Source organism: Coregonus clupeaformis, chromosome 29 (genome assembly GCF_020615455.1).
Source record: "Coregonus clupeaformis isolate EN_2021a chromosome 29, ASM2061545v1, whole genome shotgun sequence".
In the NCBI taxonomy this organism is placed as follows: domain Eukaryota; kingdom Metazoa; phylum Chordata; class Actinopteri; order Salmoniformes; family Salmonidae; genus Coregonus; species Coregonus clupeaformis.
Genome location: NC_059220.1, coordinates 35,291,777 through 35,304,241, shown reverse-complemented (window position 1 = coordinate 35,304,241; position 12,465 = coordinate 35,291,777). Strand labels below are relative to the sequence as shown.

At 41.9% G+C, this 12,465-nt stretch overlaps 1 protein-coding gene across 1 annotated transcript; it reads left to right on the top strand.

Moving 5' to 3' along the window:
• The first annotated feature begins 736 nt into the window (after positions 1–736).
• On the top strand, positions 737–8,715 carry LOC121572836 (transcription cofactor vestigial-like protein 3). Its single transcript, XM_041884869.2, has 4 exons — positions 737–1,140; positions 1,905–2,268; positions 6,352–6,929; positions 8,425–8,715. Exons 1-3 carry the CDS (start codon positions 1,006–1,008, stop codon positions 6,873–6,875), a joined length of 1,023 nt encoding a protein of 340 aa, XP_041740803.2. The 5' UTR covers positions 737–1,005; the 3' UTR covers positions 6,876–6,929; positions 8,425–8,715.
• Positions 8,716–12,465: the final 3,750 nt, after the last annotated feature.

Genomic DNA, 12,465 nt, shown 5'->3' with positions numbered 1-12,465 from the left:
TTCTTATTATAGATCTAAAAGGAGTGGGTGTTTGGAAAAGCAATGTATTCCTGATTCCTATTCAAAATCTTTTGATTTGGAATTGGGAAAAGAGTAGGCTAGTCAGGTGAATCCAGTCAGTCAGTGTGGTTCAGTTCGTTGGTTCCACTGGTTTATTCAGTGAAGTATGAATATGGTTATATAAGTAGATAATAATGTTGACATCCCTCTGTTACAGAATTGATGGGAGTCTTTTATACTGCAGTCAAATATGCCACTTTCTTTTTTCTCCCTGTTTTGGGGTCATGTCAGAGCCTGCCAAGTTTAATGGAAAACTAGGCCAAATGTTCTACTATAGGTTAGTATATGTAATTCCCCAAACATATACGACTACACTTAATGGATAGACTACACTCAATGGATAGACTACAATCAATGGGTTAAAATGACAATCAACATACAATTAAAGATAGTCCATGACACAATGCTGAATATTTACATTCACTTATCTGAAGATGCTTACAATTACAATTCACTGAACCTCGAGGCCAAGTCTTGAGGTTTTATACTGGGTATCTGTAAAGCACGTTGTGACAATTGTTGATGTAAAACGGGATTTATTAAATAAAATAAATGTGGCAGCTACACTCATCATACCTCTACTTCGAGCCGCGTGTATGAGTTCCATGGGCATCTGCGCGCTGAGTCCCATCCCTCCTCTCCCTCCATAGTCCATACAGTACCGTTAAAACTTTCCTCCAATCAGTTTAGCTTCTAATAACTTGGCCAAGTGGAGTTTGTCGGGTATGTATATTATCACTTTCACTCGGGTTTGGTTTGGCATAGTACGAGGTGTTGGTCCTAGTGGCTCGGTAATGTCTTTATGCAAACAGCTCCTTTCACCGACAGCATGCCTATTGTCACAGTCATGGTTTATATGGAGGCAGCGGTGGACGTGAGGATTACATCCGTTTGAGGAGCACTGATCCAGGCTGTGTTTCTCTCTGAGCCCCTGCCAGCCCAGCCATGAGTTGTCTGGATGTGATGTTTTACCAGAGTTATGGAGCTCACTACCTCCCTGCGTCTTCAGCAGCAGCGGCAGCAGCGTACAAAGCGGCATACTACCATCATCATCAGCACCAGCAGCAGCACCAGCAGCAGGTGGGTGTCCAGACTAGACGTACACACTGCTCTGAAATAGTTTGTTGACGGCGTAATATTTGTTTGTTTTTTAAATACTAGACTATTTTAGTGTTCCCATAATTCGCACGGTGCTTTAGGCACGAATACACTCCGTGCTGAATGTTTTGGCACGTCGCAGATGTCAGTTCACAGCGAAGAGTACTGACTCCTGAGTAACACAAAACTCATAACGTTACCATTTGAAAAAATTGAAGCGTTTCTCGCCGTGTATTTAGAGAAGGTCATGCATAATGACTCGGATTATTAATCTCCTCGTTCCGTCAAAAGGGTGATGTAGGCTAATGACAACTCGTCACTGTCTCTCAGGAATGTTGTTGATAATGGTTATTTTGGAACGGCCACGAGCATTTGCATAGTCGACATACTTTCACCAGAACACACACTGAGAAACATCCTACAACTTCTTGAATAAACTTCGGTCTCACTCCTACAACTTCTTGAATAAACTTCGGTCTGTAACTTTGCCCATTCTTCAATTTCGTTTTCCTTTAAAATGGAGGTCATAGAGAATTGAAGTTTGTAACGGATAGTATGACTTTGAACAACGGCATTGATGTAGGCTATTTTGCTCAGTGTATGTGGCATACACGTTTAATCATGTGGTTTGACCGTTGTGGCGCAAAATAGACAGACAGACTGGTGCTCTCATGGCTGAACCATTTTTCGTACTTTAACCTTCTCTCTCTCTCTTTTTCTCCCTCTCTCTCTTTCTCTCTCTGTAGAAGAAGCTGGGTGTGTACAGTAGGATGCAGCAGGACAGCGTGGAGCAGCAGTGTCCAGGGGGGAGACAGCAACAACAGCGTGGGGGAGGAGGGGGGAGACTGGCTGGGGAGCAATGGGTCCAACGGGGCCTGGAGGGTTCTGGGCTGGGGGGCTGTGGGGGTACTGGGAAGGACAGCCAGCCAGCTGAGGCAGAGTACCTGAGCTCCAGGTGTGTCCTGTTCACCTATTTCCATGGTGACATTGGGGATGTGGTGGATGAACATTTCTCTAGGGCTCTGAGCCAAACCAGTGCCTTCACTGGAGAGACTAAGAGCTCCAGGAGCACTCCCATACACACCTCTGCCTCGGCTGGATTGTGGAAAGGTAGGAACACACAGGGACTTTCACATCATTACTCATAGTTTGAATTATGTCATCTGAAAACAGTCTTATTCATATAGGTATATTATCTTTCACTGTAACAAATTGCTGTACATTTACAGCAAAACGTTTACAGTTAGCTACTGTAATTCTATGTTACAGTACAGTACTATAAAGAGCAATGCAATTTTACAATGAAATACTGTATTACCTGTTCTGCAGTAATTTACTGTAATTCAGTACCACCCCCACAGAATACAGTACCATATTGTAATTTTTGAGCGCCAAAAACATTTTGTTGGTGCATGGTGATGTTGTGGCTCATTAACACATTTTGAGGTGTGCCTTGTAAGAGGCTATACTTGTTGTACCTGTTAGTGAAAGTGCTGTACCAATTTAAGTGATATGTGCTAGTAGTTTCCTAACAATTAAATGTATATAGGGGAAAAATCAGAGTGGCAGCAAGTCTCAAACCTTTAATGGTTGAGTGTTTAGCCATGCCCTTTTGATCTGTTTCACCTTGTAGTCACTGCCAGTTTAGAAGCCTTTGTTAAGGCCTTTACAAGTGCAAGTGATATAAAACACCAAATATTTATTGGTATGCTGTAATATACAAATACCTAGCAGTCAACCTGCTTGCACTAATCCCATGTAATTACTAGTTTACGTTTGATACTGGAGCTCCGAGGCATGCGTCGAAATGGCTAAGCAGCTAACTTCGAAGCAGTGTGCCGATGCGTGTATCACTTTATCAGAAGTACGTCATCAATGACGTCCGACGCTTCGTTCGATCACATGCTTTTTCAAACCGTGTGTTGCAAAATGCGAGATCCCACTGATTTCACAGTGTTTCCGGTGCTTTCTTAGATTAAGCTGCTTTCAAACTCTGACCTCTACTGGATACAGTACTTATACATCTAGTTAGGATTTTGTACATGTAATTACACCTGACCGGTAGCTTAGCAGGTAGAGTAGGCACACTATTTAGAAAATAGTTTTATGTGAAACCACACCTTCTGCACTGTTGTTCAAATAATTTGTTTTATTTAGTATAGTATAAGCTGTCTTAAGCATCCTAAATAATGCCAGAGATTCTGTTTTAGAAAAAGAGTAAACTTGAAGGCAAAAAAGGGAAGCATGATGTGAACCTGGTAAGCCAACGATTTACCGCTGTGCCACAGAATTTTGATAAAATTAGTAGAGGGAAAAAAATCTATCTGATATTCACACGTTGCTATTTATTGCTGACCACCAGATGTCACTAATGTGCATTGTGAACAGATAATAAAGCTCAGAGTAATTAACCTATTTTTGACACAATCGGCTGGAAAGCCTCAACGCTTCAGGAAGCTTTGTTTCCCCATCACTATTAATTACAGTAAAATACTGTAAAATACCAACATGATTACAGTAGCATTTCCTTTCTTACAGTATAGTAGGCTAATTTTACAGTATTGTATTGCGTCATTGCTCTGCATTTTCCTTTAAGTCACAGTAAACTGGTGGCACGTTACTGTGAAAATTAGATTAACGCACTTTGCACTAGCCAAAGATGGGTGAAGTTATCTTGTTACAAATACACAATATTTTGAACACCAAAGTATCCTTAACTACAACTACATTCCCAGTAATGGTTACATAAACGTTTTACTTGCTATTACTGTGATACAGTTGCTTGCGAAAGTATTCACCCCCCTTGAAATTTTTCCTATTTTGTTGCCTTACAACCTGGAATTAAAATGGGGGTTTGTATCATTTGATTTACACAACATGCCTACCACTTTGAAGATGCAAAAAAAATTATAATTGTGAAACAAACAAGAAAATAAGGCAAAAATAACAGAAAACTTGAGCGTGCAAACTTTTCAGCCCCCCAAAGTTAATACTTTGTAGAGCAACCTTTTGCAGAAATTACAGCTGCAAGTCTCTTGGGGTATGTCTCCATAAGCTTGGCACATCAAGCCACTGGGATTTTTGCCCATTCTTCAAGGCAAAACTGCTCCAGCTCCTTCAAGTTGGATGGGTTCCGCTGGTGTACAGCAATCTTTAAGTCATACCACAGATTCTCTATTGGATTGAGGTCTGGGCTTTGACTAGGCCATTCCAAGACATTTAAATGTTTCCCCTAAAACCACTCAAGTGTTGCTTTAGCAGTATGCTTAGTGTCATTGTCCTGCTGTAAGGTGAACCTCCGTCCCAGTCTCAAATCTCTGGAAGACTGAAACAGGTTTCCCTCAAGAATTTCCCTGTATTTAGCGCCATCCATCATTCTTTCAATTCTGACCAGTTTCCCAGTCCCTGCCGATGAAAAACATCCCCACAGCATGATGCTGCCACCACCATGCTTCACTGTGGGGATGGTGTTCTCGGGGTGATGAGAGGTGTTGGGTTTGCGCCAGACATATTGTTTTCCTTGATGGCCAAAAAGCTCAATTTTAGTCTAATCTGACCAGTGTACCTTCTTCCATATGTTTGTGGGGTCTCCCACATGGCTTTTGGTGAACACCAAACGTGTTTGCTTATTTTTTTCTTTAAGCAATGGCTTTTCACTCTTCCGTAAAGCCCAGCTCTGTGGAGTGTACGGCTTAAAGTGGTCCTATGGACAGATACTCCAATCTCCGCTGTGGAGCTTTGCAGCTCCTTCAGGGTTATCTTTGGTCTCTTTGTTGCCTCTCTGATGAATGCCCTCCTTGCCTGGTTCGTGAGTTATGGTGGGCGGCCCTCTCTTGGCAGATTTGTTGTGGTGCCATATTCTTTCCATTTTTTAATAATGGATTTAATGGTGCTCCGTGGGATGTTCAAAGTTTCGGATATTTTTTTATATCCCAACCCTGATCTGTACTTCTCCACAACTTTGTCCCTGACCTGTTTGGAGAGCTCCTTGGTCTTCATGGTGCCGCTTGCAGACTCTGGGGCCTTTCAGAACAGGTGTATATATAACTGAGATCATGTGACAGATCATGTGACAATTAGATTGCACACAGGTGGACTTTATTTAACTAATTATGTGACTTCTGAAGGTAATTGGTTACACCAGATCTTATTTAGGGGCTTCATAGCAAAGGGGGTGAATACATATGCACGCACCACTTTTGAGTAATTTATTTTTGTGAATTTTTTGAAACAACTTATTTTTTTCATTTCACTTCACCAATTTGGACTATTTTGTGTATGTCCATTACATGGAATCCAAATAAAAATCAATTTAAATTACAGGTTGTAATGCAACAAAATAGGAAAAACGCCAAGGGGGATGAATACTTTTGCAAGGCATTGTATGTGTTTTTTTAATCAACGTTCAATGAATGCACATACTGTAAGTCGCTCTGGACAAGAGCATCTGCTAAATGACCAAAATGTAAATGTCAAAATTTACATTTGCAAAGCACACTGCTGGGTATTATTCTAATAAAATGTGGCCTTGTTTGGGGGCGGATGTCATTAGAATAATACGGAGCAGTGTGCTTAGCAAGTGTTAATTTTCACATTTACATTTTGGTCATCTAGCAGACGCTCTTATCAAGAGCGACTTACAGTGAGTGTATTAAAACTAAGGTAAACAAGAATATACCACAGTCATAGCAAGTAAAGAGATTATGTTAGCGTTACTGAGAATGTTAAGTGGGCTACTTGCAAGTATATATTTGTATTAGAAAATACAAAATACATGTATTCTAATTAAACTGTTACAAAATAGGATACATCAATTGTAGTTCAGGCCAGTGAAATACAAATGACAAAATAGGTATTGAAAGTGTTTAAATATCTATATCAAACACATGTAATAGAAATACTGCCTGTCGTTGGCACTAGCTACCTGCACTGTAAGTCTGCAACAGTTTACTAACCACTGTGCTTCCAGTAATGCCCTGTAAATTATAGAAATACAGCATGTTACTATAGTCAGGTGTTCCAGTAATATGCTGTAAATTTGTTACAGTAAAGGTCCTGTAAATCTACAGTAATTTACTCTCTGTGCGCCATAAATTTACGTACCTCTTCTTGCTGATATTAATTTTTTTTGTTACTTTTATCTAGAATTGTCAGTAAACTCTCTACAACCTTTTCCCTCCCTCCCTCTCACAGACAGTGTATCTCTCTCGGAGGCCCAGTGTGGTTCACTGTCTTCCTCTCTGTGGGATGGAGGTTACCCGTCCCAGACCAGCCCCTGTCTTTCCATCCACCCAGACTTCTCCCCCAGCCCAGCAGCCTTCCATGCCCCAGACTGTGCTCTGTGGACGGGCCACGCTCTGCCCCAGCCCAGCCTCCCTCCTCCAGCCTCTCTCCCGGACCCCTGGGCCTACAGCCTCAACCCTCAGACCTCTGCCAGCTACACACACGCCCACGATGTCTACACACACACTCACCCTCACACACACATGCACCCCCGCCACACCTACCCAGTATTACATCCCCACCTGTCCCATGGCCCAGGCCTAGACCCCAGGTTCAGCCCTCTGCTCCTGCCTGGTGTAAAGACTCAGAGCCCCCTAGCCCACAGCCCTGCTGGACACAGCACACAGAGTGCCACACACAGCAGCCAGAGCCCAGGGATACACAGGGATGTGAAGATAGAGGTGGAGCAGGCCAGCCCCAACCCCCCACCCTGACCCTCTCAGCCTGGCCAGCAGCTCTACACACACCCTTGGATATCTACGACTCAGGTAAGCCTTAGACCTGGAGCACACATACACTACCAGTGAAAAGTTTGGACACACCTACTATTTTTACTATTTTTTATATTGTAGAATAATAGTGAAGACATCAAAACTATGAAATAACACATATGGAATCATGTAGTAACAAAAAAAGTGTTAAACAAATCAAAATATATTTTATATTTGAGATTCTTCAAATAGCCACCCTTTGCCTTGATGACAGCTTTGCACACTCTTGGCATTCTGATCTAGGGTGTAATCATTAATCCAACAGTTGTCCCCGTTTTCGTTCCGTTTGCTTCTGTTGAAGTAATATTTACAACAGAATCGGTGGAATGAATACACCCCTGATCACATGTAAACACAGTTCACTTTCGTAGCAGCCACGTTGTATTCCTTCTTGCATCTATGCGCTCTCCTCCTCTCACCTTTTCCCTTCGCTTGTGGACTTCAATGCACAACACATCAGCTGTATGTGACCAGGTGAAAAAAAGTTTCCAAGCCAAAGCATAATCATAACCGCTACACACAGCCTACATCGTTGTCACCATATTAGCTAAAGTAACATCATAGTCAACATAGCTAATAGAAATAACGCGTTAGTAAACCTGCTACAATCATGCGGTAACATTACAGTGTACAGTTCAATAAGCAGTTTAGCAGTTACACAGGTGGGCCCCAGTGGTAATACATTTGTAAAACCAAACGCTTACCTTGACTTGGAAGAGTTCCATTGTTGTGCTGAATAGTCATAGCCAGCTAGCTAACATAGCATCCCTCTGTTTGAGCCAGGTGTTTGAGTAGGCAAAACTAGCTAGCTAGCTGCATTTGCTAGCTAAGTAAGTGAAAGTGAAAATAAATGATGAAATATAGCTCTCTCTCTCTCTCTCTCCCTCTCTCTGTATCTCTTTTGCTTATCCTTCATTTTTGAAGAAATTAATTTGTTCAAAACTGTTCAACTATTGTCTTTCTCTCTCTTTGAGTCAACTACTCACCATATTTTATGCACTGCAGTGCTAGCTAGCTGTAGCTTATGTTTTAAGTACTAGATTCATTATCTGATTCTTTAATTGGGTGAACAACATGTCAGTTCATGCTGCAAGAGCTCTTATAGGGTTGAAGGACGTCCTCCGGAAGTTGTCATAATTACTGTGTAAGTCTATGGAAGGGGGTGAGAACCATGAGCCTCCTAGGTTTTGTATTGAAGTCAATGTACCCAGCGGAGGACGGAAGCTAGCTGTCCTCTGGCTACACAATGGTGCTACCCTACAGAGTGCTGTTGAGGCTACTGTCGACCTTCATTGCAAAACAGTGTGTTTTAATCAATTATTTGGTGACATGTGAATATATTTAGTATAGTTTTATCTAAAAAGCATAACTTTTTTAATGTTTTTTTTTATTTTTATGAAATTCACTGAGGAGCCTCCACTGATGTCTACATGCATGCTACGATTTTGTTTAATCTCAAAGTTGATGTTGTGCTCTCTCACGCTCTCTTCAGGTCTGGACAAAGTCAATGCTGTTTGGTTCTGAGAGAGAGGATATGACATCACTGTGACATCACCCTGGCACTGAGCTGTGATCAGCTCTAACAGAACCCCCTGGAACCACAAACATATCCTGTGTACTCACTCTCTAGTAGAATACTCTCTGCTCACTAGAAAAAGTCCAGGGTGGGTTTACAGATGTAGGATCTTAATTTGATCACTTTTTTATTGATGAGAATTTTACTGCAAAGCAGGAAATGCAAACTTGTAGTGTATTTCAGTTTTAAAAAGGCTTCTAAAGTTTGTAATTTCCACTTTGAAATTTCAGACTTAATTTTCCCTAATGAATGAAATGTATCAACCCCTACAAAAATGTCAATTTATTATAATCCACATAATAATTCACATTTCCTGTTGCTGCAGGATTATTTTCCTGCTTTAGCAAACTGTCTCAAATTAAGATCCTACATCTGTAGGTCTCTCAGAAAGCACTCTGGAGAAGCATAGACCACTCTCCATGCCTCACACTATCCACCAGGGATACTTCTGATAACTTTTTGGCCAAATCTTTTTAAAATTTGTACCAAAAGTATTAGCTGGCTGTTTTGGACCTAATATCCAACATGATGGTTCTGTTTAAAGAACTTAGTTTGTGGGAACACTGCTCAGCCAAGCCTCTTTCTGATATTTCTTTACATTGCGCTATGTGTGTAACTATGTGTGTAATTGACTGTAATGTATTTTGTATATAGTACTTTGATTTGAAGTGATTGTCATTTCCTTAAAGTGTTTGATTGTTGCTAGTTGTTTTTCACCAACCCTGTGTTGTCATGTTGCCTAGTGTTCTATATGTGTGGAGAAGTCATGTAATTATTGATGTGTAATAAATTGCTAAGTTCTATTGGCAAACGTTTCCTCATTTTTAAGAGCTGACTCAAAGTACACATAGTTAAATGTCATATTTTGTATCAGATCTGATAATTGGACATCACCCAGCATGGTTTAGCAATGATCTGCCCATATGGAAAAGTAATATATGGCAATATACACTCAGTTGCCAGTTTATTAGGTACACCCATCTTGTACCGGGTCGGACCTCCCTTTGCCTCCAGAACAGCCTGAATTCTTTGGGGCATGGAAACATTGCTCAATTGGTATCAAGGGACCTAACGTGTGCCAGGAAAGCATTCCCCACACCATTACACCACTGCCACCAGCCTGTACCGTTGACACCAGGCAAGATGGGGCCATGCACTCATGCTGCTTATGCCAAATCCTGACTCTGCCATCAGCCTGACGCAACAGGAACCGGGATTCATCGGACCAGGCAATGCTTTTCCATTCCTCAATTGTCCAGTGTTGATGATGCTGTGCCCACTGGAGCCGCTTCTTCTTGTTTTTAGCTGATAGGAGTTGAACCGGGTATGGTCATTTGCTGCAATAGCCAATCCGTGACAAGGACCAATGAGTTGTGTGTTCCGAGATGCCGTTCTGCACAGCACTATTGTATGGTGCCGTTATTTACCTGTTGGTGGCCCGCCTGTTAGCTTCCATGATTCTTGCCATTCTTCTTTGACCTCTCATCAACAAGCTGTTTTCGCCCAAAAGACTGCCGCTGACTGGATGTTTTTTGTTTGTCACACCATTCTCGGTAAACCCTAGACACTGTCGTGCATGAAAAGCCCAGGAGGCCGGCCTGTTCTGAGATACTGGAACCGGCGTGCCTGGCACCGACAATCATACCACGCTCAAAGTCGCTTAAGTCACTCGTTTTGCCCATTCTAAAATTCAAACAAACAGTAACTGAATGCCTCGATGCCAGTCTGCCTGCTTTATAATTCATGCAACGGCCACGTAACTGTCTGTAGGATCTAACCATTTTTGTAAACGGGGTGGTGTACCTAATAAACGCATAGATGTGGATACATTTACAAGATTTGGCCGTTTTCATATATGTGATATATATTTCTGCCTTGTATACACTTACAGTGCATTCGGAAAGTATTCAGACCCCTTGACTTTTTCCACATTTTGTTACGTTACAACCTTATTCTCGAATGGAATAAATTATTTTCTTTCCTCGTCAATCTACACACAACACCCCATAATGACAAAGCAAAAACTGGTTTATAGAGATTTTAGCAAATATATTAAATATCATATTTACATACAGTTGAAGTCGGAAGTTTACATACACCCTAGCCAAATACATTTAAACTCAGTTTTTCACAATTTAATCCTAGTACAAATTCTCTGTCTTAGGTCAGTTAGGATCACCACTTTATTTTAAGTCAGAATAATAGTAGAGAGAATGATTTATTTCAGCTTTTATTTCTTTCATTACATTCCCAGTGGGTCAGAAGTTTACATACACTCAATTAGTATTTGGTAGCATTGCCTTTAAATTGTTTAACTTCGGTCAAACGTTTCGGGTAGCCTTCCACAAGCTTCCCACAATAAGTTGGGTGAATGTTGGCCCATTCCTCCTGACAGAGCTGGTGTAACTGAGTCAGGTTTGTAGGCCTCCTTGCTCGCACACGCTTTTTCAGTTCTGCCCACAAATGTTCTATAGGATTGAGGTCAGGGCTTTGTGATGGCCACTCCAATACCTTGACTTTGTTGTCCTTAAGCCATTTTGCCACAACTTTGGAAGTATGCTTGGGGTCATTGTCCATTTGGAAGACCCATTTGTGACCAAGCTTTAACTTCCTGACTGATGTCTTGAGATGTTGCTTCAATATATCCACATAATTTTCCTTCCTCATGATGCCATCTATTTTGGGAAGTGCACCAGCCCCTCTTGCAGCAAAGCTCCCCCACAGCATGATGCTGCCACCCCCGTGCTTCATGGTTGGGATGGTGTTTTTCGGCTTGCAAGCAACCCCCTTTTTCCTCCAAACATAACAATGGTCATTATGGCCAAACATTTCTATTTTTGTTTCATCCGACCAGAGGACATTTCTCCAAAAAGTATGATCTTTGTCCCCATGTGCAGTTGCAAACCGTAGTCTGGCTTTATGGCGGTTTTGGAGCAGTGGCTTCTTCCTTGCTGAGCGGCCTTTCAGGTTATGTCGATATAGAACTCGTTTTACTGTGGATATAGATACTTTTGTACCTGTTTCCTCCAGCATCTTCACAAGGTCCTTTGCTGTTGTTCTGGGATTGATTTGCACTTTTCGCACCAAAGTACGTTCATTTCAAGGAGACAGAACGCGTGCGTCTCCTTCCTGAGCGGTATGACAGCTGCGTGGTCCCATGGTGTTTATACTTTTGTACTATTGTTTGTACAGATGAACGTGGTACCTTCAGGCGTTTGGAAATTGCTCCCAAAGATGAACCAGACTTATGGAGGTCTACAATTTTTTTTCTGAGGTCTTGGCTGATTTCTTTTGATTTTCCCATGATGTCAAGCAAAAAGGCACTGAGTATGAAGGTAGGCCTTGAAATACATCCACAGGTACACCTCCAATTGACTCAAATGATGTCAATTAGCCTATCAGAAGCTTCTAAAGCCATGACATCATTTTCTGGAATTTTCCAAGCTGTTTACAGGCACAGTCAACTTAGTGTACGTAAACTTCTGACCCACTGGAATTGTGATTGTGCTAGCTGTGCCACTAGAGATCCTGGTTCGAATCCAGGCTCTGTCGTAGCCGGCCGCGACTGGGAGACCCATGGGGTGTCGCACAATTCGTCCAGGGTAGGGGAGGGAATGACCGGCAGGGATGTAGCTCAGTTGGTAGAGCATGGTGTTTGCAATGCCGGGGTTGTGGGTTTGAATCCCACGGGGGGCCAGTATGAAAAGTAAAAGAAATAATGTATGCACTCACTAACTGTAAGTCGCTCTGGATAAGAGTGTCTGCTAAATGACTAAAATGTCAATGTACTTTGTTGAAGCACCTTTGGCAGCCTCTATTACAGCCTCGAGTCTTCTTGGATATGACGCTACAAGCTTGGCACACCTGTATTTTCTCCCATTCTTCTCTGCAGATCCTCTCAAGCTCTGTCAGGTTGGATGGGGAGCATCGCAGCACAGCTATTTTCAGGTCTCTCCA